The sequence below is a fragment of the Lithobates pipiens genome, unplaced genomic scaffold (genome assembly GCF_037356315.1).
Source record: "Lithobates pipiens isolate NorthernLeopardFrog02 unplaced genomic scaffold, aLitPip1_a1.2 Scaffold_3, whole genome shotgun sequence".
Taxonomy (NCBI): domain Eukaryota; kingdom Metazoa; phylum Chordata; class Amphibia; order Anura; family Ranidae; genus Lithobates; species Lithobates pipiens.
This window is the reverse complement of record NW_027507790.1, coordinates 246019561-246047047: the sequence shown is the minus strand read 5'-3', so window position 1 is coordinate 246047047 and position 27487 is coordinate 246019561. Positions and strand designations below refer to the sequence as shown.

The 27487-nt window shown below is 39.2% G+C and overlaps 1 protein-coding gene across 1 annotated transcript in view; it reads left to right on the top strand.

Annotated features, from left to right (window-relative positions):
* Window positions 1-27487, top strand: part of DCC (DCC netrin 1 receptor) — a 987065-nt gene that overhangs the window by 866326 nt on the left and 93252 nt on the right. The window contains exons 16-20 of the mRNA XM_077462998.1: window positions 3712-3807; window positions 9191-9429; window positions 9594-9732; window positions 13355-13462; window positions 18933-19127. Of these exons, the coding sequence (XP_077319124.1) occupies window positions 3712-3807; window positions 9191-9429; window positions 9594-9732; window positions 13355-13462; window positions 18933-19127 (777 nt within the window). The remainder of the gene's footprint in view (window positions 1-3711; window positions 3808-9190; window positions 9430-9593; window positions 9733-13354; window positions 13463-18932; window positions 19128-27487) is intronic.

Below are 27487 nucleotides of genomic sequence, written 5' to 3'. Positions count from 1 at the left end.
TCTATCTATCTATCTATATATATATATATATATATATATATATATATATATATATATATATATATATATATATATAATGTTTGGGGTTCTTAGTAATTTATTAGCAAAAAAAAAGTAGATTTTTACATGTAGGAAGGAAATGCCAGAATTGGCCCAGGACATTTTCACCCCCTTCCTGCCCAGGCCAATTTTCAGTGAACGACAATTGTGCGGTCATGCAACACTGGACCCAAATTAAATTTTTATCTTTTTTTCCCCACACAAATAGAGCTTTCTTTTGGTGGTATTTAATCACCACTGCGGTTTTTATTTTGGCAAGTTTGAAAAAAAAAAAACACAATATTTTTTACTATTTGTTATAATAAATATCCCAATTTTAAACAAAATTATAATAATTTTTTCCTCAGTTTAGGCAGATGTGTATTCTTCTACATATTTTTGATAAAAAAACGCAATAAGCGTATATTGATTGGTTTGCGCAAAAGTTATAGCATCTACAAAATAGGGGATAGTTTTATGGCATCATTATTATTTTTATTTATTTTTTACTAGTAATGGCGGAGATCTGCAATTTTTATCGTGACTGCGACATTATGGCGGACACATCAGACACTTTTGACACTATTTTGGGACCATTCACATTTATACAGCGTTCAGTGCTATAAAATGCACTGATTACTGTATGAATGACACTGGCAGGGAAGGGGTTAACACTAGGGGACGATCAAGGGGTTAAATGTATTCCCTAGGGAGTGATTCTAACTGTAGGGGGAGGGGACTCACAAAGGGAGGGGACCGATCAGTGTTCCTCTGTACTGGGAACACACCATCGGTCTCCTCTCACCTGACAGGATGTGGATCAGTGTGTTTAGACACACAGATCCACATTCCTGCTCTGTTATCAGGCAATCATGGGTGCCCGGCGTACTTCGCGGCCGCCAGGACAAGCGCACCGGCTCCCGAGTGACGCAGTGGGCATGCGCGCGTGCCCCCTAGATGGCCGTGAAGCCCAGGACATCATATGATGCCCGCTCAGGATGGAAGATCCCTCCTCCGGATGTCATAGTACTATGGGTGGGGTATGAAGTGGTTAATAAATAAGGTTTTTCTACAAGGAGAGGTCTTCTTTAAGTCTTTAAAGTTTCATATTTTGCAGCCCTTTCATTGGTAGGTTGTACACTTATAAGCTGAAAGCCTCACCTATAAGCACATGAGCGGTTTGGCAAAGTTACAAAGTGAAATAAAAGTGATGAATCATTTTTGCATTGATTGCCGCTTGAAAGCATCATCAGTTCATTATTCCACTTAAAAAATATTGCATTTTTTTTTTCCTGAACGTAATTTCCAAAGGACAATTATATTACAACTAAACAAATACCTTAGATTGTTCTGTCATCATGAATATGAATTTTATATCCAACGAGGATCGAGCAACACTTCACATCAAGTCCCTATTGTTTATTAATTCATTTGGCTGCAGTCCTAACGATATTCACAATGAGCTAATCAATTTATTCAGTAATCTCCCAGGAAGGTCTTGGCAATTAAACCCCTTCATATCTGGAAGGAGCGTCATTTGCAATGCATTATGGGTTTTCTGTGCACTAGAGGGATTAATAGTAATTATGGTGCTCTGCAACAAAGCATAACTGAGGGAGGATAAGGGTCATTATCATTGGGTTATGAACCAGAAAACCAGAACTCCAAAGCACAGGACTATGACCTCTGCAAAGTCAATCGCCTCCTTGTGATTCAGGTATTATGAGTCATACTGGTATTTGAGAGGAACTGTGCTAGACAGTTAATGGTGAGAAAAAGCTCTCAAAGAGCATTAGGTGGCTTACAACCTTAAAGCTGAACTCCAGGGAAACTACTACATACACAGATAAAATATGTATATGGAAACTGTTTTACCTGCCAAAGGATTTGCATTTCTTTCCATCCAGTTCTGAGATTTGCATAGCTTTGTCACACTGCACAATCCTGTATGCCAGGGCAGGAGACCTGCATTTTATTCCTGCTGCAGTTTAGATATACTTACAGGTCTTGTCACTCCCCCAGCCCCCAATCAGCAGACTGATTAGCTCATCTATCTGTCACTCCACCCTCTCCTCCTATCAGCATGCTTCTTCCACTGCAGTGCAGCTAATTGGCTCCTTCTGGTGCTTCTCCCTCCCCCAGTCTAAGCTCTACCATACAAAGGACTCCAAAAGGGTTGTAACAAATAAAATGTAGTTACCTACACTGCTTGCATTTAAATGAATTTAATGATGTAAAAATGAGTACAGATCTGCGCTGTTTTGTTCCTTTATAGTTGTATGAAGTTCAAATATAAAGGAGAAGTACAGCCAAAGCTTGTTTGGCTGTACTTCTCCTGTGGATCACAGGAGTGCAGTTTGTTCTGCACTCCCGTAACCCGTTTTCAGCAGACAGCAAGCTGAAGTCATGTGCTCGGGATCCAGCCAGGAACCTGAACTGGCACCTGGCTTAGTCTCTCAGTGGGCCGCTGAGAGCCTGGGCCAACCGTTACCATCCCCTCCACAGCCCAGAGCACCGTAAGGGGGGGGCAAATCAGACAGCGGTGACTGGCGGCCTCCAGTTTTCTGCTCATGGAGCTTTGAGAACCAAGTGATCAGTAAGGTTTAATCACTTGGTTCTCAGTCTAATGCTGCATACACACGGTCGGATTTTCTGATGGGAAATGTTGGATGTGAGCTTGTTGTTGGAAAGTCCGACCGTGTGTATGCTCCATCAGACATTTGCTGTTGGACTTTCCGCCAACAAATGTTTTCTAGCAGGTTCTCAAATTTTCCACCAACAAAACTTTTTTGACGGAAAGTCTGAGCATGTGTACACAATTCCGTCACACAAAAGTTCACGCATTCTCGGAATCAAGCCGCGCTGGCTATTGAACTTTTTCTTGGCTCGTTGTACGTCTTGTACGTCACCTCGTTGCCATTGGCCAACATTTGTGTGACCATGTGTATGCAAGACAAGTTTGAACCAACAACCTTCGAACAAAAATCCACGGTTTTGTTGGGGGAAAGTCCGATTGTGTGTACGGGGCATTAGAGTCACATTTGAGACGCCAGCCCTAGATTTGAAACAGGCCATATGGCAAATTTAAAAAAAAGGTGTGTAAATATGTAAATACACACACACTTACACGCACAAGCTTGACTTGCTTTTACCTTTATGTTCTTTATGTTCTGTAGGAAATTCAAATATGTTTAGACGCGTGTCCACAAAACATATACAGGTTGGTGCATAAAAACTGGAGAAAATAAAAAGAGAGCAAAGTTGCAGTTGCCCCCAATAGCAATCACTCAAATTATTGAATAAGAAATTTTGGTCATCATAGGTATCATAGATTTAATCTCAAATTTGTGCCATTTGTTTATTTTTATTTTTTTAACCTCAAATGCATCAGCTCCTAATTCTGTACAAGGTGCATCAAACACGGAATTGTTCTCTAAATAGTTCCTCTAACAAAAACGTATGTCTATGAATAATAGCAACGAGGAGCTTATGTGCCATTTATTTCCTATCAGAGCCTTATTTTAAATAATAATAATAAAAAAAAAGATATATTAAAGTTATCAGTATTTTGTTGTTAAAGTTAATATTGTTGTTATTATATCCCACCGCAGCCATTAACATATATATATATATATATAAATGCTTGTTTTTATGTGTTTGCTGTTTCTGCAGAACCAAGCTCCCATTATGTAATTTCCCTGAAAGCTTTCAATAATGCTGGTGAAGGCGTCCCTCTTTATGAAAGTGCAACAACCCGCTCTCAAACCGGTAGGTTGAAAGAGTTTTTTCTGATTGCTATCTTTCCTTTTTTGTCCCAATGTATATTTTTTTTCAAATTATAATTGCACAAAATGAAAAGGTATGTGTAATAGAAATTAGCTAGTACAGCATACTGTTTCATAATTGAGCTGATTAAACATTAATGTTCTGTACTTAATAAAGAGGTAAAATATTTTCCAGGAAAGCTCCTTGTACTCAAAAACACACACATTTTTTAAATAGAACGTAAATGTTATTAAGTAAGTTCAGTTCAGATGAAATGGAAAAAAAAGATATATTTTACATGTATTGGCTTGCCTCTTTTTGAAAATTTTTTAAATATTTTTATGATAAATTAATATAATTAGAAATATAATTCAATCATGATAAAAATAATTTTATATTTTGACATAGTAAAAAAAAAAAAAAAAAATAAATAAAAAAAAATAAAAGATTCAACCGGCACAATATACATGCCATTTGTAATTACTGAACATTACTAAAATAAATAAAAAAGTCTCCTTATTTTAGGGATCACCATGCATGCTTTGCGTGCGATGTCGTGCATTGTTCTCAAAAGAAACAGACACACAAATACACACACTACTCCAATATTTTATATTTTGCGTGTACTTTCATTTTTTTGCTTATTGCACAGTATTTAATACTGAAAAATAAATAAAAAAGCATGTTTAAGATGATTTTCACCAACAATATATATATTTACTGCACATTCAAACCTCTTTGTAAGCTAATATAGAATGGTGTGAATGATAGCCATTACCATCTTTGCTATTTATGTTGGAATTCTGCAAGAAAAACACATCTTGCTAATGTAACGCCGCGTACATACGATCGGATTTTTCCGGCAGACTTGATCTGGCGGACCGGAATCCGTTAGACAATTAAATCGTATGTGGGCTCCAGCAGACTTTTTTTCCCCAAAAGTCAGACGGACCTAGAAATAAAAAAATTTTCAAACCTATCCGACGGACTCAAGTCCGAAGGACTAAAAATCAGAAAACCGTTCATCTGTGTGCCAGTCCGACGGACCAAATACGACGCAAGGGCAGCTATTGGCTACTGGCTATTGAACTTCTTTGTTTAGTCCAGTTTACGTCATCATGTTCAAAACGAACAGACTTTCAAACGGACTTAGTCCGGTCGTGTGTGGCCAAGTCCGTTCGTTCAGAAAGTCCGTAGGACCTCCGCCGAAAGTCCGTCTGGAAGACCGTCGGACCTAGTCCTTCAAAAAGTCTGGTCGTGTGTATGAGGTGTCCTCAATATTTCCCACTAGCTGCTTAGCAAATACAGACACTGCTTGAACTATAATGTTTTATGCTACATCCTGTTGCTGAACCCCAGAATCATAAAACAATTCCAATGTTACAAGTGTAATCAACTCGTGACTCTTCAGTGTTACATTTCATGGCTTTTCCCAGCTGGAGTTCACCAACAGTGTATAAACCCAATGGATTTAGTTAATTGCTGAAATTGGCAAGAGATTAAAATTGGGAGCACAGAGGAATCAAAATTTACAACCCTCTCTCCTTTTTTTTTTCCTTTGTTATTATTATTATTATTTTTTTTATTTTAACAATTATTTAAAAAGGGGAAAGGGTGCAGAATGTAAAAAGAAAGTCATTGGAGATATCATATAGAAAAGTCCAACATACACTCTAAACTTCTAGAACATAGTTGAATTTAATAGTGCCTATGCAGAATATTTTCCTTAAAAAAAAAAAAAAAAGCCTCTAAATAGCCACTGAATATTAATTTCTTTTTATGGTAAAATATTTTACCACAATAAAAAGTACAGAACCGTATAAATAAAATATAAAAATGTGGGGATACTGACCTCTTATGTGACATTCTTGGCTGTTTTCATTTGATGAAATATTCTGAAGTTCCACATTGGTAAAAGCTGTACGTCTATGAGAGCACACAAATCTGAAGACATGCAGTATTTCAAAAGGGAACTGTGAGGAATATTCCAATCAAATCAAATCCAAGAAGTAGCACAGCAAGTAAAAATTGAATGGTGTCGAGCTTTCGTGAAGTATTCCCAAAAGGAATAAACCAGGGACTACAGCTTTACACTTCTTTTGTACACTGTCTCAACAACTGGGTTAAATCAATATGTAATTTATATTTCATTGTAAAATATTATAATATATGTTGCTTGTTTTTTTTTAAGACAGTTGTACTAAGAAATATTGTGGAACAAAAATCAATACATATAACATCAACAGCTTTCTCTAATAAACAAGATCGAGCTGGCTGAATTAAATAGAATAATTTTATTCAATCTTTTTTTTTTTTACCAAAAACTCAACAATAAAATTTGAACTAGGCCACATAGTTATTTATTAAGTCATGTTTATGTTATTATTTGTTATTTTATCCACTTTTTCTTTCTTTTTGTTTCTACAACTCAATCTTTTTTTTTTATTACCCTGGAGACAGATGGAGAAAGCCGTTTTTCATTCCGGGGTTAAGTTCAATTGAGAGACACAAGGTCTATAAGTGTTAGTTTTGCTCCTTCAGATAGAACCTGTTATTCATGGTCAGACATCTATCATTTTGGGTTACTTATGCGTGTCATTACAGTTCAGCATTGCAGGCTGAGTTGACCTTACAGTTACCTAAATTTGTGAACCAATTACTTTCAGGATTGATAAAAGTTCTGAAAGTTTCTCTTTCCAGCAAGGCAATGGACAATCACAGTATATCAAAAAGGAATGGAGGAATATGCCATTTTATTGTCTTTATTTTTTTAGAAAAAAAAAATTATCTGTGCCAGAATTTGTTACGTAAATGTGTAGGTCATTTCACATTATTTATACAATTAAAGTATACCTTAGCCAAAACTTAGGTCAATTACAACTTTATTAATTAAAAATTGATAACTTGAATAATTTGGCCTTAGCTTAATTTTTCAATTCTTCAAACTTGATCCGGATGCACTAGCAAGAATAGGAAAGCCAAAGGTTGCATAGGCCCCAAACAAACACGCAGGATTTGTTTACTAAAGGGAGATGGGCTGTTCAATTTGCAAGAGAAGTTGTACTTTGCAAGGAAATATTCCTCAGAGCTTAGTGTATAAAGTGAAGCTCTGCTGACTTCCATCATCCAATCATGTTCAGGCAAAAAGCCTGCGTATTTCATTTTTTTTGCACATGTATTTTTTATTTTTTTTTGCAATGTGAAATGGCACTGCATTTACTAAGGGTCATGGAAATTTCTTTAAAGTGTGACTTCTCTTGCCACTGTATCCATCTAACTTTGCACCTTCTCTGTGATTCTACTAGCTCGTCCTGCTTTGCTTGATAAACCTTACAATCACCAGTCAAATAACTTGGAACCTGTCTTCCTATTTAGTTAATCTCAAGACCCTCTATTTAGTCCATCCCAAGAACACAATAATAACAACCTTCTATTTATCCCTATCTAGAGCACAGGAGTAGGAGATTCCACCCCAAGACCAAAGTAATAGAATTCTTCTGTTTAGTCTATTCCAAGACCACAGTAATAGGGTTCTTCTATTTAGTCAATCTCAACACCCTAGTAATAATATCCTTCTAACGAGCCCATCCAAAAACCACAGTAGTAGGAGCCTCCTATTTAGTCCAACTCAAGACAATAGTAGTAGGAGTCACCTATTTCATCCACCCCAAGACCCTGGTGGTAGGATCTTTCTAATTAGTCCATTCCGAGACTACATTAGTAGAAGACTCCTATTCAGGCTCAAAGCCATGGTAGTAGGAGCCTCCAAATTAGTCCATCCCAAGACCCTAGTGGTAGAATCCTTCTATTTAGTCCATCTCATGACCATAGTAGTAGAAGACTCTTATTCAGGCTATCCCAAAATCACAGTAGTAGAGGCCTCCTAATTAGTCCATCCCAAGACCCTAGTAGTAGGATTATTCTATTTAGTCCATCCAAAAACCATAGAAGTAGGAGACTCCTGTTTAGTGCATTCCAAGACCCTAGTAGTAGGATCCTTCTATTTATTTTATGCCAAGACCACAGTAGTAGAAGCCTCCTATTTAGTCCATCCCAATACCCAAGTTGTGTAATCTTCTATTTAGTCTATCCGAAGACCAGAGTAGTAGAAGTCTCATATTCAGGCAATCCCAAAACCACAGTAGTGGGAGCTTCCTATTTAGTCCATACCAAGAACCTAGTAGTAGGAGCCCTCTATTTTGTCCACCCCAAACCACACTACTGTTTAGTGCATCCCAAGACCCTGTAGAATTAGCCTTCTATTTAGCCCATCCCAAGATGACAGCAGTAGAAACCTCCTATTCAGATCATCCCAAGACCACAATATTGTGAGCATTTGGATGTGTTAAGGCTTGAATTAGCAGGCATTTTATAAGTGATTTCACAAGAACGTGCCAGCTTTTTTTCATTTAAAGTAATTGAGAATGTTTTTATGCAGTCTTGCATAGAACCTTTTCTTTTTCAACGAACATTCAAGGACATCTTATAAGTCAATAGAAAAATAGGTGTTTTTATGCTGTGAGTATTCACTGGAGTAAAGCTATTAAGATTCATATTCGGTATTGTTAATATATTACAAAAAAAAAAAAAAAAACATATCATTTAAGAATACTGTCTTTTCTTCTACTTTCTTCTTAGACATTTACCACAGATAATACATTGCCTGAATTAAGTGACAATTAGTATTTCAGACATCCCTCGTATACAGTATATAATCTAATTTCAGTATGTACTTTTGACTACTTCTTGCACACTATTAATGAATATAATCCCATTCAAATGATCTTCTTACAGTATTATGATACCTTAAACTACAGCAAAAAGCAATCCAGTTCACTTTCAAGTTAATAGACATAATTTACAGTCCATTGTTTTAAACTGATCTTGTAGTTCAATAGATGGAGAAAATAGAAAGGTTAGGTAAGTGGATAGATACACTGTAGATGGATGGATGGATAGATAGATAGACAGACAGACGGATAGATAGATAGATAGATAGATAGATAGATAGATAGATAGATAGATAGATAAGTATATCATTATATATTAGTCTTATTATAATATATGTATATATATATATATATATATATATATATATATATATATATATATATATATATATATATATATATATATATATATATATATATACATATATATATATATATATATATATATATATATATATATATATACTGTTGGTATAATGTTATATGACAGTATATAATGATATTAATATATATTTAAAATGATAGAATATAAAACATAAATAATTTTTATTCTTTTCTTCCCTCCCACACCTTTCTTCACCTTTATGTTGCATTTAACCCATTGTGTTATTCTTTGCTGTGTGACTTTTATTTTAATTTGCTGCATGATTATCCAGACCCCCTGGATCCCTCAGAAATTGAGTTTTATCCTTTTATTGATGATTTCCCCACCTCGGTCCCAGAAATGTCCACCCCCATGCTTCCACCAGTAGGTGTTCAGGCCGTCGCATTAACGCATGATGCCGTGAGGGTCAGTTGGGCAGATAACTCTGTCCAAAAGAACCAGAAGACAGCGGAGGTCCGTTTCTACACCATACGATGGAGAACCAGCTACTCCACCAGTTCGAAATACAAGGTACGTCATATCTACAATGGCAGAAGAAACCACTGGATGATAGAAAAGTCTTTTTTTTAGTGTTAAGGTATAACTTTAGCAACAATGGCTTTTTTTCTTTTGTTTTCAATAATATGTAAAAAGTTAGAATGTGAATTAATGCTGTCTTCTTTTTTTTCTGAAAGTCTGCCGATACAACGTCATTAAGCCACACTGTTACGGGTCTCAAGCCAAACACAATGTATGAGTTTTCAGTCATGGTCACGAAAGGAAGGCGATCGAGCACATGGAGTATGACTGCGCACGCCACTACTTATGAGACAGGTAAACACAACTAAATGGACAAAATGTAAACTTGAAAGGGTCAGTCCAGTTGTCTAAGAGAATAATTGGATGAGTCACCCATTAGTGTGTGTCACCCATTAGCTTCTTATGTCTCTTGAAGACTCAAGTGGCAAAAAATTCGTCCCATTTCTTGTGCTGCCCACCTTGAAATCTAAATGCTACTACTATATTGGCATTATACCTGGTGTCCCTGAAGACTGATAACTGAAAAAAACATTTTTTAAATACATATGTGTTATGTGTGTTATATATCTTATCTACCGAAAGATATGTAATTCTGTGAAGTCAGTCTTGTGAGCTAAGCACTGCTGCTAGAAAGCAAAGTCAGGCCCTCACTTTAGCAACAGCAAAGCCTGGTTAGGGATACACCCCCAGCCTGCTGATTGGACACTGAAGGAGCAGCAGTGACCTCCTCTCTCCTGTCAGTATGATCAGTATCAGTACCAAAAATGTACGGAACATCCACGTTCAAGGAAATAATTGTTTCCCGCTTATTTTTTGATTAATCTTGAATGCTAAAAAAACCTTGGCGCAAGAATTGTATATGTTTTTTTACTTTAAAAAAAAGTATAATATATATATATATATATATATATATATATATATATATATATATATATATATATATATCAACAACAATGATTTCTTGCATTTTGCAATTTCAGTAGCAACCTATTATACTGTGTTTAGTTTATAAATGTAACTACAACTCTGTAATCAGCAAAACTCATGCTTCCTGCTGATTGAAGAGCTCTAGCTCTGATTCACAGGATATATGTAGGACAATTGCAGAGAGACTGCTGCTTCCACACAGAGCTCAGCACCCCTTCTCTGCAGTGATTTTTCAGGACTCAGAATGTTCTCTTGTTGCTGGGGCTAAATCATAAAGAAACCAATAATAACATTTCAAAATCAGAGGTTTTGAGCTGCCTAGGTTCAAATAAATACTTTTTGCTTAAACTACCATTGGGCTTTAGGGTGCCTTTAATGTTATTGCAGCTAGATGAATCAGGGCCAAAGTGATATTTTATCACCACCTCAAAAGGCTATTTCTTCTGCTTTCCTCAATGGATACCCATCGAAACTCACAGTTATCACCAGCCTAAAGCTAGTGGTATTTTAAGTGATAACCTTCCTTGTAATCTTAGTGAATTGACATTGATTTTACCATAGTGGCTATTAAAAACATGCTGACGGTTTTTATAGTAGAACAGGAAGTGGTGAGTCATAAACAAAGTCAGTGTAGGCTCATTAAAGTACCGTAGGTATGCAGCTAACAACTGTGAACTATGCCGGCCTTGTATCTGGGTGGTGTGTTAAATCTTCATCCTCTTGAAGAGCTTCTGTAGTGACATTGGTGAAGGGAAAAAGCTTTCAGCAAGGGCCATGATATTTGACACACCGGGAAGTGTCGAATAGTAGCAGCATGTGCACCTCCTTACACGCATGAGCAAGGATTTAACAGACCACCTCCTTGAAATGTATTATAAAAATGTCTTCTTTTACAGACTGGGTTGCTTTCTTTTAACACAGGGAATGAGTGAAATCAAAACTAACCTAGAAAACCAAAAAACTACACACTTCCCTCCCAATCCACCCATGCCTGGCTAATCACACCTTCTCTTAAAAAAAAAAAAAGTAAATAAACCAAAAACCCTAAATACTTACCTGATGGTCATGCAGGAGGTTGGGTTTGACTCTTTATTCTTCTTCGTTCTAGAATAGAAGGGTTCTTCTTGCAGTGCCTATGTCTCTTCCTAGTAATTATGGGCAGCTTAATATGTATCTCATCTGGGTCCTCCGAGGGGTCCTTTAATCTTAAGGGACTGGCTTTGTGATTTCATGAGGGGGTGGTAACAAATGCGGTAACAAGAATAGCAACGACTAGTAGAAATCTGTTTGTTTCTTTGTTAAAGTATAACTAAAGGCCAAACCATTTTTTTGGTTTGGAGAGAGTGGAGAGGGATTAGAACAACTGCCAGGTTTTAATTGTTGTCTGTGGGAGACCCCCCATCTCTATTTGCCATGTTCACTGATAGTGAAAGAAAATACCACATTTTGGCTCATCCCAGAAGAGTGATAGAGGGGAAATATTCCAATGGGGACCCCAGCTCTGATAACCCTGGTGAAAATCAGGGATTCCCTCAGTTTTTCATTTTCTGTTTTGGCTATGCTGCAGGAAGTGATAGGAAATCTCCCCAATGGGACATGAATGGCAAAATAAAACACAGACTTGGACTATAACCCTCCCTTACTCTATCCAACAGGATAAAAACGTTTTGACAATTTTGACTTTAGTTTTACTTTAAAGTGGTTGTAACGGCAGAAGGTCCTTAGACCTTACGTCATTCTCTGCATTAAAAAAAACCTTCTATGTGTAGCTCCCCTGCCCAGCCTCTCCCTTATACTTACCCAAGCTCAATCTTGATCCATCCCTGCTCTTTCTCTCTTCTCTCTCTCTTCTCTCTCTTCTCTCTCTTCTCTCTCTCTCTCTCTCTCTCTCTTTCTCTCTCTGCTCATTGGTTAAGAAGCAGCAGCAGGAGCCAAGGGCAATCACAGGTAGTGAGGAGGGGGTGGGGTCAAGCCACACTGTGTGTGTCAATTGACTCATAGAGAGCACATTTCAGGAGCGTACCTGCGTGAGTGCTCGCAAAGCAAGCAGCATGCTATGGGGGTACTTAGCGGGGGGTTGGGGAGAAAGTGAGCCAGGAGCACTGGTGGGGCCCCTAGAAGAGGAGGATTGGAGCTGCTCTGTGCAAAACCATTGCAAGGAGCAGGTAAGTATATCATATTTGTTATTTTAAAAATCCTTTTACAATCACTTTCATTTTGTAGGTATTTGTGGTAAAGAGAATCCTGGAATTTTGCCCCAGAAATGGCCTTTAGCAGTCTTTTTATAAATGCATGCTGTGGTATTGGGCAGTAAAGTGTGCATCCACAACATGCAGTAATGCACCATACTTGTCTTGGTGTGATCACATTCCCAACATACCTCCAGAATGCACCTCTTCTGAGAAAAAAAAAGAAAAATATCGCAGCATACCCTACATTTTTGTGCAATGAGTTGTATCGCATTCTGTATAGGCTGCCTAACCCAGTTTGCTACACCATGCGTCAATGCGCTAAAATGCTTGCATTACAGTGCAGGATAGTGAGGCACAAATGGACCCTAAGCCTTTGGCAATATGAGCTGCATAAGGTGAGATACCATTAAAATAACAGATTTGGAAATTGAGCTTGAAATGTGTCTTTTTGGTCTGTTATAGAACTGAAAATATTAGCATGTACTGTAAAATCTGTATTATATGGTACATGAGTTTACCCACTCCCATCTCCCCTCCATAAAAAAGGATCAAGGTAAAAGAAGATTGCTGTAGACATTCAACACACATATTCCTTTCATGCCAGAGTTTATCTCCTGTGCTAGTAAAAGAAAACTCTGGGGCACAAATGTGTCAAAATGTCAAAATTGTACATGTAAATTTCCCTGATAATTCCCTCCGCTATGATCGTAAGTGCTACCAGCGCCTGCATTGTCGTGCTGTTAATTTATACTTCCTACTTGGCCAACTCATTTTTTTTTTCTCTTCCACACTTCAAGCTCCAACATCTGCCCCGAAGGACTTAACAGTCATCACAAGGGAAAGGAAGCCTCGAGCTGTTATAGTCAGCTGGCAGCCACCAATCGAAGCCAACGGCAAGATTACCGGTACTGTATACATTTGCTTGCTTTGCAGATTTCTTTATTCGCCCTTTACTTCCTTTTTTACATTTTGTTTATGTGTATGAGTGTAGAAAAGGGAAAAGTTTTCTGTGCCAGCTGACTTGTGCCTATCACTGGGTCATGTAGCACAACCACTATGAGCCTCCAGGGTTGAATGAGTCCCGTGAACATGTGGCAAAACATTATTGAGAATCTCTGCACATTATTCTCATACTTGGGAATCTTCCTGATTGCTTTGGTGGCATTTATATTGATCAACTGTTAACCACCACAGTCATAGAAGAAAGGTCCCCCGAGGTCTCATAGTTGCTGCCCTATTGACTGCCAGACCTCTTGGGGCACTTCAGCACAGGAAGACCTACCACAGCTAAATGTGCTGGAATGTAAACTGGGGTGCGCACAGGCAGCTCATTGTACCTACAGAAGACTGAGAGCAGGCAGGTCGTTTTATTTTATTGCAGATGAGCCTGCCTGCTCAGTTTTTTTGTTATTAGATTAAATCAGAGGTCCCCAAACTTTGGCCCCGGGGGCCGCAAGAAACATGTGTAATACATATCAGCATTACATACACATTTCCCCGCATTAAAAAACACTACAAGCTCTTGGTGAACTCTGACTCTACTTTACTGATATCCCCAGCAGTGTTGTAGTCCCTGTTGGACTACAGAAACTCTATGTCAGGGCCTAGATCTGAACCCAGAACCTCTGCTGTGCCTGGCACTAACGCTTCTTGCTGAGCCACCTGAGATGCTGATTGGCTCACTGTCTGCTCCCTTGGACAATCTTGCCTTGTATCTTGTTTTTTCGTGAAACTTGAACTCTTAGCTCCTCCCATGAACTTCCTATGTAAGCCATGCCTTTACACTTCCAGTTTGGCAGATAATTGTGCTCTCTCCAGCCAATAACTCGCTGTTGTCACTCCTGCTACTGTCTGTATCTTCGCTTCCACTAGTTACCAACCTTTAACTTATTCCTCGACAACACTTCTGCTTGATTCCAAATTGTAAACTACTTTTTGCCGACCTTTGGCTTGTTTACTGATCGCGCTTCTGTTTGATTCCTACCTACTGCAACTGCTACTGGACCCCAGCTTGCTTACCTCCTGGTGAAGTGATCCTGAGGACCACGACCTGATACAAAGACACAGCAAAACCCACCTCCACCATCAGGAGCTGGTAATCTGATCTGGTGAATAGCAGTTAGTACATGGACCTCGGGTGTGCCTGTGTCATCCGCCAAGGCAAGATGCCCTGCTTGTATACCTATCCTACTGGTCAGTGGGAGTCTCTATACTGCTATATCTTCTGGTCTCCGAGTTTGACCTCTAACCGTGACACTACCTGTTTCCTCATCTCCATATGGAAGGTGTACTGTAGTCCACTAAGGCTGATAACACTACTTGGGGTTTCAGTGGAGTTGCACCAGAAGGAACACCACTCAAATGATCCAAGTGTACAATAATAATTTATTGGTTTAGTAAATGCTTTATTGCTGAATGATTGTTTCACTGATCCTGATCATACCAGATTTACTTTTCACACAGTAAGCAATCAAACCCTACATTGTATTGTACTTAAAGTGTAAGATCACCTTAAAAGGGATTTTTCGAAAATCCCCAATGTAATTCTATAGTCTCAGAATAGTACATATCATGGAAAGGGCAACAGTAAATGCGTTTTGGTGGCCCATAAGCCTTCATCTTATTTAGGGCTTAAAATGTAAGTACTTTGGAAAGAGCTTCCAAAAACCCCTCTTTACAATTCTATATTCTCACAATAGTAGATGCAGCTGTTGAGGGGGTCTTCTCCACAAAATCAGTTGTCTCTTCATCCCCCTCCTTTCTACTATTTGCAGGATTGGCTGGACATTACAGTAATGTACTTGTGTCTGATCTGGTGCATGTAAGCAGTGCGCTCTTACTGCTCCAGCTTGCTCAGTAGCAGTTGCTTTGGGTCTTCCAGCCCCAGGTGGCCAGGTGGGCAGCCTTCTTCTCTAGCTGGGCTATGGGATGGTATAACGGAAGGGGATAGGGGCCAACTGCTATGTACTATTCCAAGGATAAAGAATTTATAGGGGATTTTTTTTAATTCTTTCTGAAGGTGAACTTAAACTTAAAGCCTGAGGAATGTAGAGATTTCTGGGCTATGATTAAGGCATCTTCGACTGAAATGCGTTATCACTGCTGTATGTACATTCCTATGACTGCCCATACAGAGATCTCTGGGCCCCTGAAACACATTGGTTGTTATCCTTTCTGTGGTTATTTACTGATCCATTAAACCATGGCGGTGCAACTGTATACAGACTACATACTTTGATTGACTCCTATTTTTAAGGGGCCTCCTTTTTGTGGAGAGCCACCAAACCAAAGCAATGGCAATTTGGCTGGCTTAAAAACATAATTTCAATTGATAAAGATCCCTAACCAGCACATTGCTGCCACCACATCTGAGATTTCAGTGCAGCAGAAGCAGAAGTTAGGAGTTTGCTTGATTTCTGGCAGGAACAGGTGTAAATATCTCTCCTCACGTCCTGTTCCTATCAAAACTCTTATTGTTTTCTGTACTAGAGGCATTGGTCACTGTGACAAATAGGGTGAAGCTCCAAAATGGGGGCACAGACAGCAATATAAATCTGGGGTTTCTACACTTCCTAGGTCTATCTACAAGTGAAAAATAAAAAGTATTGGTTTTACAAAGATGTTACTGAATGGTGGTACCAAGTTGCCAAAGAAGCCCTACAGCAGCTGCCTGTTCTGCCCGTGTGTCTCCCCAGGCTAGTCCTCTGGAAATCTTTTGCTCTTGCTTGTTTGGCCAGACGATAAACAAAATGAACCTTTTGTTTTATGTTTGCCTGGAGTTCTCATTTAACTAAGTTAACAAAAAATAAATGATTCCCCTTGTTTAAATTTCTGTTAAAGTACAAAACAGCTGTAGATGTTGTCGCTGAAGTATCTCCAGGCGCCCACACAGCGTCTATTGTTGCATTGCCGAAATGTTTTCAAAGGCTGATAAAAAGCCTAGAACTATGTAATTTTCCCCAGACATATTATCATGTTTATGCATTATGAGATTAAGTGGTGTTTGATTAAAGTCTTCTGGTAGAACAGAGCAACAACAGATCCTGTCTGGAATATCCTGTGTACTTTACTGGTAAAAGGAACATGACAGTTCTATTAAAGGCCCTAGGCTTTCTATGGGAACAAGCACTATGAGGGGCTAATACTATGACGGTGGTTGTCTGTTTTACTCAGCAGTGTCCCTAAAATAAGTAGTTATGTTCGGTCACTTAACTTGATTTCTGCTGGTGTCACCTACAAAAGCACAGGGGAAAAAGGGGCAGTTTCAGTGAGGACAGCCAATAGTGTGTGTGTAGCCTTTTGGTTCATACTCCCTGTTCATTTTGTGTTCATAGTAATTCAATATAGACTGAAGAATTATTATTCAGAAGCAATCACTGTAAAAATTACAACAGACATAAGGGTCTATTTTTTAATGGTGAATATACCAATTTACACTATAAAGTGAAACTAAAGTCCTAAAAAAAAAAAAAAAACGTTCCTGAGGACACGCATAAGGCATGAAACACGTTGGGCGGAGCTATGAACATGACGTCACGCCGCCACATCAGTCTCTGTAGTGACAGCAATTGATGTTAGCTTGTAACAGCATCGTCTGTTTGTTTTGGCCCGTTAATAGAGATGCTTTGCGCTGTTTTTGTGTGGGGCTCTGTAACGTGTGGAGACATAATAGAGAGCTAATAAATACCACACTGTGATGATCATTTTATTCCTGGTGCCTGGTGGTGTCATATGAGTACAAGTGTGGAGTGCTACTCCCAGGGGAGGACAAAGTTAGGGAGATGACCAGACTTGCTGAAAATTATGCCGCGTACACACGAGCGGACTGTATGGCATACTTAGTTCGTCATACAATCCGACGGACAGTCCGTCGTACTTTCCACTGAACGGACTTGACCACACACGGATACACAAACAGTCCGTCGAAAGCTTGCGCGATGACGTGTACAGCACGTACGACGGGACTAGAAATAGGAAGTCCAAGACACAGCAAAGCACCCTTCCGCCGTGTAAATCCTTTCTGGGCATGCGCCATTCTTAGTCCGTCGAACTAGCATACTGACGACCGTACTGTCCGCTGAAACTAAAGTACGACGGACAGAATTTCGAAAAAACTGAAATACTTAGTACGCCGGACTGCACGCTGAAAAAGTCCGCTGAAGCCCACACACGAGCGGATTGTCCGCTGAAATGTGTTTCGACGGACTAAGTACGCCATACAGTCCGCTCGTGTGTACGCGGCATAAGATTGATGCCTTCATTAAACTGGTTTGAATGCATTTATTGATGCTTACCACCTGGCAGCATATCCCTGCGGTGAGTTGGCACTCTGTCCGTTGGGTGAAAGGAGGTTTACACTGGCTTTGGTTCAACACTTAATCATAGTGGTGGGCATTAATCATTTGAACTGTCACATAGTGGGGCTTTCCTTTAAGTATTATTTTACATAATTTGTATGTACTAAAGAGCTGCAATTATTGATTTAATCCAGTGGTCTCCAAACCTTCTAATCAAAGGGCCAGTTTACTGTCCTTCAGACTTTAGGGAGGCCGCACTGTGGTCAGTGAGGGTAGAAATTGCCCCGGTATCACTGGGAGTAGACAGTACCCCATCTTTGGTATCAGGAGTAGGAATAGTTCCCCATTTTTGGTATTAGTGATAGGAATTATGCCCATTGTTGATATCAGTGAGAGGCATAGTGTTTTGTATCAGTGAGGGGAATAATGCCTCAGGAGCCAGATGAAGGCAAGCAAAGGGCCACATCCGGCCCCCGGGCCACAGTTTGGAGACCACTGATTTAGTCTAAATTAATAAAACTTGGAGCAGGCAGGCTCATCTGCAAGAAAATAAAACCACCTGCCTACTCACAGTCTTCTGTAGAATGTACACTGAGCCGCGTGCGCGCACCCCAGTTTACATTCCAGCACATTTAGCTGTGGTAGGTCTTCCTGTGCTGAAGAACCCCAAGAAGTCAGGCAGTCAACAGGGCAGCAACTATGAGACCTCAGGGGACCATTCTTCTATAGCTGTGGTGGTTAACAGTTGATCAATGCCACCAAAGCAATCAGAAAGATCAGACACAAGGTTAGCGGTGGTGCCCTCTGTGTATATTACAGTACAGGTTTGCTTTAAGATTCTAAGATGAAATTGGCATGTAAGGGCTCAGCAATGTGCAGCGAAGTTGTAGCCTGCATGGCTCAGTGTAATGAGAAGTAATGGAGGTTGGCACTTACCACGCTGAAAGAATAATTTGTTATGATTTTGATACTGTAGCTACAAATACATAATGCAAGACTCAACAGCATTAATAATTCATAGCCTGCTTAAAATGTTTTCCTAAAACTGTCACAATATATATTGTTTGTTTACTTTTAGCTTATATCCTGTTCTATACCATGGACAAAAACATCCAGATAGACGACTGGGTCATGGAAACGATCAGTGGTGACAGGTTGACTCACGAGATCCTGGACCTCAATTTGGACACCGCTTATTACTTCCGAATTCAAGCACGCAATGCCAAGGGGCTGGGACCCCTCTCAGATCCCATACCCTTCAGGACACCAAAAGGTAAGAATTGGCTCATTGCTTTTTAAAAAAAAAAAAAAATTTTTTTTATATTGTTCGTTGTTTAGCCGCATGGGAAAAGCCATTGCAGAAAATCTGAGAAACTTCCATAGTCTTGTTTAGAAAATCAAATGCAAATTTTCTGGCTTAGACACTCATAGAGCTGAATGAACATTCATGCTAATTTTAGATAAGGGCTCAGATTTCACACAGCATTTAGATATGCAGTGGAAGCTAATGAGATGAGGGCCGTAAATCACTGAACACCTTTCCATCTGCAGTGGAAGTGGAAAGAATTTAACTCCTTCCTGGAGATGCTTTTTTTAAGAGATCCAACGTAGAATTTTTATGGCTAAGGCCAGCTAGCAAGTCATAGTACTTTGCACATTATGTTTCTCTATCTCAGCCTTTCTCAACCAGGGTTCTGGGGAATCCTAGGGTTCCTTCAAGGTTGCTAGGGGTTCCTTTAGCAATGAGCAGCTTCTGCCTCTCAGCTGAGTAACCAGTAAGGAGGAGAGAGTTTCCAGTGACCACAAATGTAAGAACATTCTTCTATGTGGTTATCACACCAATGTACTGAGAAAATTGATATAGTAATTATCTGTAGGGCTTCCCTGAGTCTGGAAAGTTATTTCAAGGGTTCCTCCATGTTAAAAATGTTGAGAAAGGCGGCTCTAGCTGGTAGTGTGAACTCCGTAAAGCAGAGTGTAAGAAGCCTCTTGTCTTCACTAATAAGCCTTGCTAGGAGCTATGGTCTTTGCTCCCAGGTTGTGGCCCTAAAGTTTGTCTCACTGGTGACATACTAAGTTGTGATGCAGAAGTGTTCTATTTGAAATGCCGCTTTATGCATTGACATTACTTTTTAGGCCCAGTCTGCCTGGACAGTATGGTCATCTGTTGACTCAGCACCGTACACTTCAAAAAACAAACAAAGTTCAAACCAGTGCAATTTTACTGCAGCTGATTGACAGTAACAGTACAATAACAACACAGAGAATGTTTTTTCGCATGTAAGAAGATAATGACTTTCTTAAGCCTAGTACTAACACTGACTGAGGGAACGTGGATGCAACAAAGGGTCTAGCTAGAACTGAACTAACTAGCAGTAAACAAGAGGAGAGGACAGAGGGTGATTCCAGTTCATTTAAGGCGGAGTTCCACCCAAAAGTGGAACTTCCACCCAAAAATGGAACTTCTGCTTAAAGCACCCCTTACAAGCTGTCATGGCCGGGCGCCCACAGTTTCACTGAAGGTGCTGCGGAGAGGAGCAAGGCTCCATGCGGTCGCATAGCTGGACTGTGGGACAGGTGAGTGGCTGTTTATTAAAAAGACAGCAGCTACACTTGTTGTAGCTGCTGACTTTTTTTTTTTTTTTTTTTTATAATAATTTTTATTAGGAAAAAAGAAAATACATAGACTCATGTTAAGGCATATTCAGTACAGAAGAGGTACATATCCAGGTCAATCCCTGGGGCAAATGAGAACCGTAAGACATAGGAACGTACAAAGACAGTAACATTATGGAAACCGAGGGCGACAATGACCAGACTGGATGGATCAGCGACTGTTTTGAACCTTAAATAGAACAAACGATAGATCCGGTTCCCCAAGGGTCATATGCCTAACTGTAACTTATAAAACAATGTATTGAAAGAAATAGGGGGGGTAAGCAAGAACAGGGAGGGACAGGGAAGAGGGGGGTTCAATGGTACTGTTCACCTAGAAGGATACTGGTGTGGAAAAGACTTGAGGAGAGTCGGCCTGTGTAGAAAAGTCACAAAGTGATATCAGGGATGGAGCAAATCATTGTAGATAAAAGAGAGTTGATCCAATGCGCGTTGATCCTGTAACGACATGGTTGTGGTCATGAACATCTGCTGACTTTTAATAAACAAAAAAAAGCCAGGAACTCTGCTTTAGGTAAACAAGTTGTAGTGCCTGAAAATCACCACTAGATATCAGTGTATGGAAAAATAATAACCCCAGCTCAATAAAACACAGAAATATTATTTAAAAAAGTTGGTCAGAACAAGAAAAAAAAATCAGGGCAGACTTTAGTTTGGTGCAGCCAATATTCAGAGTCACAACAAAGGTTTTTCATCAGTCTTGGGTGCCCTTTCTTCCGAACTTGGGTCCCTTCCCAGGGCCCTTTACTCCCATCGCAGAGCCCTTTATAAGCCCTGGTTCACACTGCTGCAACCTCATGCAACTTGCAATACATAAAGTTGCATGACAAGTCAAAACACATTCATTTCAATGGGTGCCCCTTTAATTAATGTAACTCAAGTTGCAGCGATCAAAAAAGAGGTTACTGCACTACTTTTCTGCGACTTTGGAATGATTTGAGCGCCATGGACTGCAATGTTAAATCACAAATTTGAGGTTGCAGCAGTGTCAGGCAAGCCTTGCAGTCCTGCAGTAGGACCCTTTCACATGTTCTGCAGTGGGCCATCTTCCTGCCATCTTGGGGTCCCCTCACAATGGCAAAAGGCCAGAGCCCGGTTGCAAGTAAAACCTTTGTGACCCTGGTAGTTCTACCACTGTATTACATCTAAACACATAACAAATTCTTCATGAGAGAATTGGGCCATCATACTACCCAGTTAGAAAGTCATTCAGGCAGACATGAGGGTAAGACTCAAAATATGTAGGAAAGCCAACCATGGATACAGGACAATTGTTCCAGTACTGCACCAAAAATGAAGAACTTTGGCAGATAATTGGCCCCCATAAATAAGATTTATTTTGGGAAGAAAAAACGCAGTAAAAATGTCAAATATTATCTTGCGCTTTGGCTGCACTATCAAAAGAAATAAAAAGCTAAATTGTTAAAAACGACTTTACTTTTAACAGTTTCATTTTTAATTTATCCCAGAGAATATTAAAAAGCACTGACCCATTAAAAAGTAAAAGAAACGCGCTCCGCAGCTATGTGAAATAATTGTCTATGCACACCATAACTAACCCCGAGACATAAATGTTTGATGGCGTTCCCTTGCACAATATGTAAACTTTCATTAGAATCAATCACCGTGGGTGAGAGCTGTCACTACATCTGAGGTGATGGAACCTTGTGAAGTCTGGAGCGCTATTTCAGTAATGCAAATTTCAGGGCCATTTTCTGAGACCTGCAAGGGTGGGAACAAAATCAGAATGTTGGTCGTGGCCGAAATTCTGAAACGTAGATGAGCGAGCATCCATAAAACATGACCCAGGCACCCGAAATCCTTTAACTCAACCTGCCACCCTCTGCGCTCCTCTGTACTTTAAATTGAACATCAAAAAAACTCCCATGCCCTTTCATTTGCTCCATGGAGAGATTCAAATGATTTAACTTTTAAATTATGGATATAATTAAATATACCGAAGTATTAGGAAACCATAGCGATGAGCCGATGGTGGGTTACGTGCTGAATTTATTGTATGAAAGAAAGTGTAAAAAAAAAAGTTAAGAAGGTTTTTGCTGAAGATGAAAAACAGAGCTGTCATATTTGTATAATGCTGTGCGAGTTCACATTGTACTAAAGTGCTACGTTTACATTTGCTGTATTGAAAAAGGAAGACAATACCGAACATAGTACAGCTTGGAAAACATTGCATAAAACTCATACTTTTTCCTTCCCTTTCCCCATCAGTTTACACTTTCCTTGCTTTCACCTCTTTTACCTTCCCTTCATTTTCCTTTCTTTCTCTTTCGTTTCCTTCCCTTCTCTTTATTTCCTTTATTTTTCCTTTTGTTTGTTTCCTTTTCCTTCCCTTTCCTTTTTATTTCTCTTTCCTTTCTTTTCCTTTTTATTTCCCTTTCTTTTACCTTTCCTTTCCTTTCATTTCCTTTTCACTTCTTTACATTTACTTCAATTTTATTCCCTTTCCTCTTTCCTTTTGCTTTCCTTTATTTTCCTTTCCCATCCTTTCCCTTTTACTTTTCCTTTTCCTTTCCTTTCTTTTCCTATCTTTTCTCTTTCTCTTTTTTCTTCCCTGCCTTTCCCTTTCTTTCCTTTTCCCTTTTCTTTTTCCCTTATCTACTTTTTCTTCCATTTTATTTTAATTTCCTCTTTCCTTTTCCTTTCCTTTTTCCTTTTCCTTTCCTTTTTCCTTTCCTTTTTCCTTTCCCTTTAACTTTTCCCTTTTCCTTTCCTTTCCTTCCTGCTTTCTTTTTCCTTTCCTTTTCTTTTTTTCCTTTTCTTATTTCCTTTCCTTTCTTTCTCTTTCCTTTCCAGTCCTTTCCTTTCCAATCCTTTCCTTTCCTTTCCTTTACTCTCCTTTCCTTTTCCCTTATCTACTTTTACTTTCATTTTATTGCCTTTCCTCTTTCCTTTTCCTTTCCTTTTTCCTTTTCCTTTCCTTTTTCCTTTTCCTTTCCTTTTCTCTTCCTTTCCCTTTTCTTATTTCCTTTCTCTTTTCCCTTCTCTACTTTTCCTTCCCTTTTATTTACTTTCTTTCCTCATTCCTTCCCTTTTATTTACTTCCTTCTGATTACGTACCTTTCCTTTTCTTCTGCTTCTTTCTTTTCATCCCATTACCTTTTTTCTCCCCTTCACTTTCCTTTCTTTTTTTTTTTTTCTTCCCTTTCCTTTTTTTTTTCTTTGACCTTACATTTCTTTTATTTGCTTCCCCGCTCCTTCCTTTCCCTTTCATTTTGTTCTACTCCATTCCCTTTTCTTTGCCTTGCTTTGCCTCTTCATAAACTTGCATTTATTTATGTTGGTTCTCTTCCCTTACTTTTTAAATTAGTTATTTCTTCATAAAATGTATACATATTTACCTCCTAATAATTCCAAACCACACCCATATTTTGAAGCCCCACTCCTACAGGTATTTGTGAAACAATCTTGTGCTATCATCAGATAACCTTCACCACACAATGCATTTTTACAATAAACCGCATTTCAAAAGCTTTTGTATAATACAAAAATTGTTCAATACACCGACAACATGTTCTTCTTGTACTATTCATAAATGACTCATCTTATTCAAGGAATAAAACATACCAACCGATAAAAAAATATAAAAAAAATAAATAGAAAGAAGGAAGGACAATTTTTTACTACAAAGCATTGCATTGAAAGCATTATAGCTGGAAATAAAGTGGTGGTTCAGTTATTATTAACTTCACTATTCCTATAAGATACGATTAATATAATGTAATCTATTCATATGGAAGATATATTTTTACTTATTACAATGCAGAGACCCCGACACTCAAGAGTCTAAGTGGCATTTTTAAATGTGTAGTGCCACCTAATGCCTCTTATTGGTAATGCAGTTAGCAATCAGTTTTTTATATTGGCTGGTCTGGTTCTATCTATCTATCTATCTATCTATCTATCTATCTATCTATCTATCTATCTATCTATCTATCTATCTATCTATTGCACACATTCATTTATACAAATGTAACCCTCATGTCATTCACCTTTAGAGATTGTCTTCTGGCACCTGGACATTTCTTTCCACAATGTACACCACAGAGAGGTTTCTTGCTTTCCTTCTCTCTTTCTTTCATTTATTTATTTGTATCTCAATATCTATTTCTATCTATCTATCTATCGATCTATCTATCTATCTATCTATCTATCTATCTATCTATCTATCTATCTATCTATCTATCTATCTATCTATCTATCTATCTATCTACCTATCCATTTATTGCTATCTTTCTTTCACACACACACACACACACACACACACATATATATATATATATATATATATATATATATATATATAGTATCTCACAAAAGCAAGTACACCCCTCAGAGTTTTGTAAATATTTTATTCAATCTTTTCATGTGACAACACTGAAGAAATGACACTTGTCTACAATGTAAAGTAGTGAGTGTACAGCTTGTACAACAGTGTAAATTTGCTGTCCCCTCAAAATAACTGACCACACAGCCATTAATGTCTAAACCGCTTGCAACAAAATCGAGTATACCCCTAAGTCAAAATATGTGTCAATATTTTGTGTGGCCACCATTATTTTCCAGCACTGCCTTAACCCTCTTTGGCATGGAGTTCACCAGAGCTTCACAGGTTGCCACTGGAGTCCTCTTCCACTCCTCCATGATGACATCACGGAGCTGGTGGATGTTGGAGACCTTGCGCTCCTCCACCTTCCGTTTGAGGATGCCCCACAGATGCTCAATAGGGTTTAGGTCTGGAGACATGCTTGGCCAGTCCATCACCTTTACCCTCAGCTTCTTTAGCAAGGCAGTGGTTGTCTTGGAGGTGTATTTGGGACCGTTATCATGTTGGAATACTGCCCTGCGGCCCAGTCTCTGAAGGGGGGGGATCATGCTCTGCTTTAGTATGTCACAGTACATGTTGGCATTCATGGTTCCCTCAATGAACTGTAGCTCCTCAGTGCCAGCAGCACTCATTCACTCCCACCACCATGCTTAACTGTAGGCAAGACACACTTGTCTTTGTACTCCTCGCCTGGTTGCCGCCACACACGCTTGACACCATCTGAACCAAATACGTTTATCTTGGTCTCATCAGACCACCGAACAGTAATCCATCTCCTTAGTCTGCTTGTCTTCAGCAAATTGTTTGTGGGCTTTCTTGTGCATCATCTTTAGAAGAGGCTTCCTTCTGGGACAACAGACATGCAGACCAATTTGATGCAGTGTACGGCATATGGTGTGAGCAATGACAAGCTGACCCCCCACCCCTTCAACCTCTGCAGCAATGCTGGCAGCACTCATACATCTATTTCCCAAAGACAACCTCTGGGTAGGATGCTGAGCATGTACACCATGAAAAGGCCTGTTCTGAGTGGAACCTGTCCAGTTAAACTGCTGTATGGTCTTGGCCACCATGCTGCAGCTCAGTTTCAGGGTCTTGGAAATCTTCTTATAGCCTAGGCCATCTTTATGTAGAGCAACAATTCTTTTTTTTTCACATCCTCAGAGAGTTCTTTGCCATGAGGTGCCATGTTGAACTTCCAGTGACCAGTATGAGTGAGTAAGAGCGATAATACCAAATTTAACACACCTGCTCTCTTCACACTTGAGACCTTGTAACACTAACGAGTTAAATGACACCAGTGAGGGAAAATGGCTAATTGGGCTCAATTTGGACATTTTCACTTATGGGTGTACTCACTTTTGTTGCCAGCGGGTTAGACATTAATGTGTTGAGTTATTTTGAGGGGACAGCAAATTTACACTGTTATACAAGCTGTACAATCACTACTTTACATTGTCGCAAAGTGTCATTCCTTCAGTGTTGTCACATGAAAAGATGTAATAAAATATTTTCAAAAATGTGAGGGGTGTACTCACTTTTGTGAGATACTGTGTATATATACAGTATATACAGACCATACAGCCCACATCCATCATAGTTCGTTGTCCATGCAGAACCAAAGAGAATGCATTTGAGTCATCTTGGCATGATGTTGGCTGGCGATACATACATATGGATCATCTACCCTTCATTCTACAAACCCCTCATATCTTTCACCTTTAGAGATGATCTTCTGGAAACTGGGAATTTCTTATCACAGTGTACACTACAGAGAGATTTATGTTCTGTCCTCCTTTAATGCATATATTATTTCCTTTTCAACTTATGCAGCCTGATATAGGTGTGGATACCGAATAGAAAATTACTTTATGACAGTCCTGAATGGTTGTGCTTGGAATGTTGAATCTCTGCCTCAGCGTTGACAGCCTTTCATTTCAATGCTTTTGATCCACTGTACATAATTTCTGATATTTTTTGTTGATTGTGGAGTTAGCATTTAAGTCTCATAATTAGCTTTGTCCAGATGAATGTACTCCAGAAACCTTAACGCGAGCCTGTGCCCAGACTGTGCACTTTAACGTATTTCCCTTTTCTGAACAAGCAGTCAGAGCATTTATATACCAATGCTTACTGACCTCTGTAGCAATAGGCATTGAGGAGAAATTCATCTTAACATATCATAGCAAAGGCACTGAGAATTTCGCTCTTTTTCAATGACTTTCCTGACAGCCTTCCAGCTCTCTAAGCCCTTGTACACACGGTCGGACATTCTGACAACCAAATCCGTTGGATTTTGTCCAACGGATTTTGTCAGACGGATTTTGTCCGAAACTGTTGCATACACACGGTCGGACAAAGTTGTCGGAAAATCCGATTGTACATAACGTGATGACGTTATTTCGTTACGACGGGACTACGTTCAGGCTAGTAGCCAATAGCTTTGGTCTAGGAATTTGATCTGAGCATGCGTGGCACTTTGTCCGTCGGAGTAGGCTACACATGATCGGAGTATGTCTGATCGGAGCATTTTGTCGGAAAATTTTACAAACAAGTTGGAAAACGTGGTCCGTCGGATACTCAGACGGAAACAGTCCGATGGAGACCACACA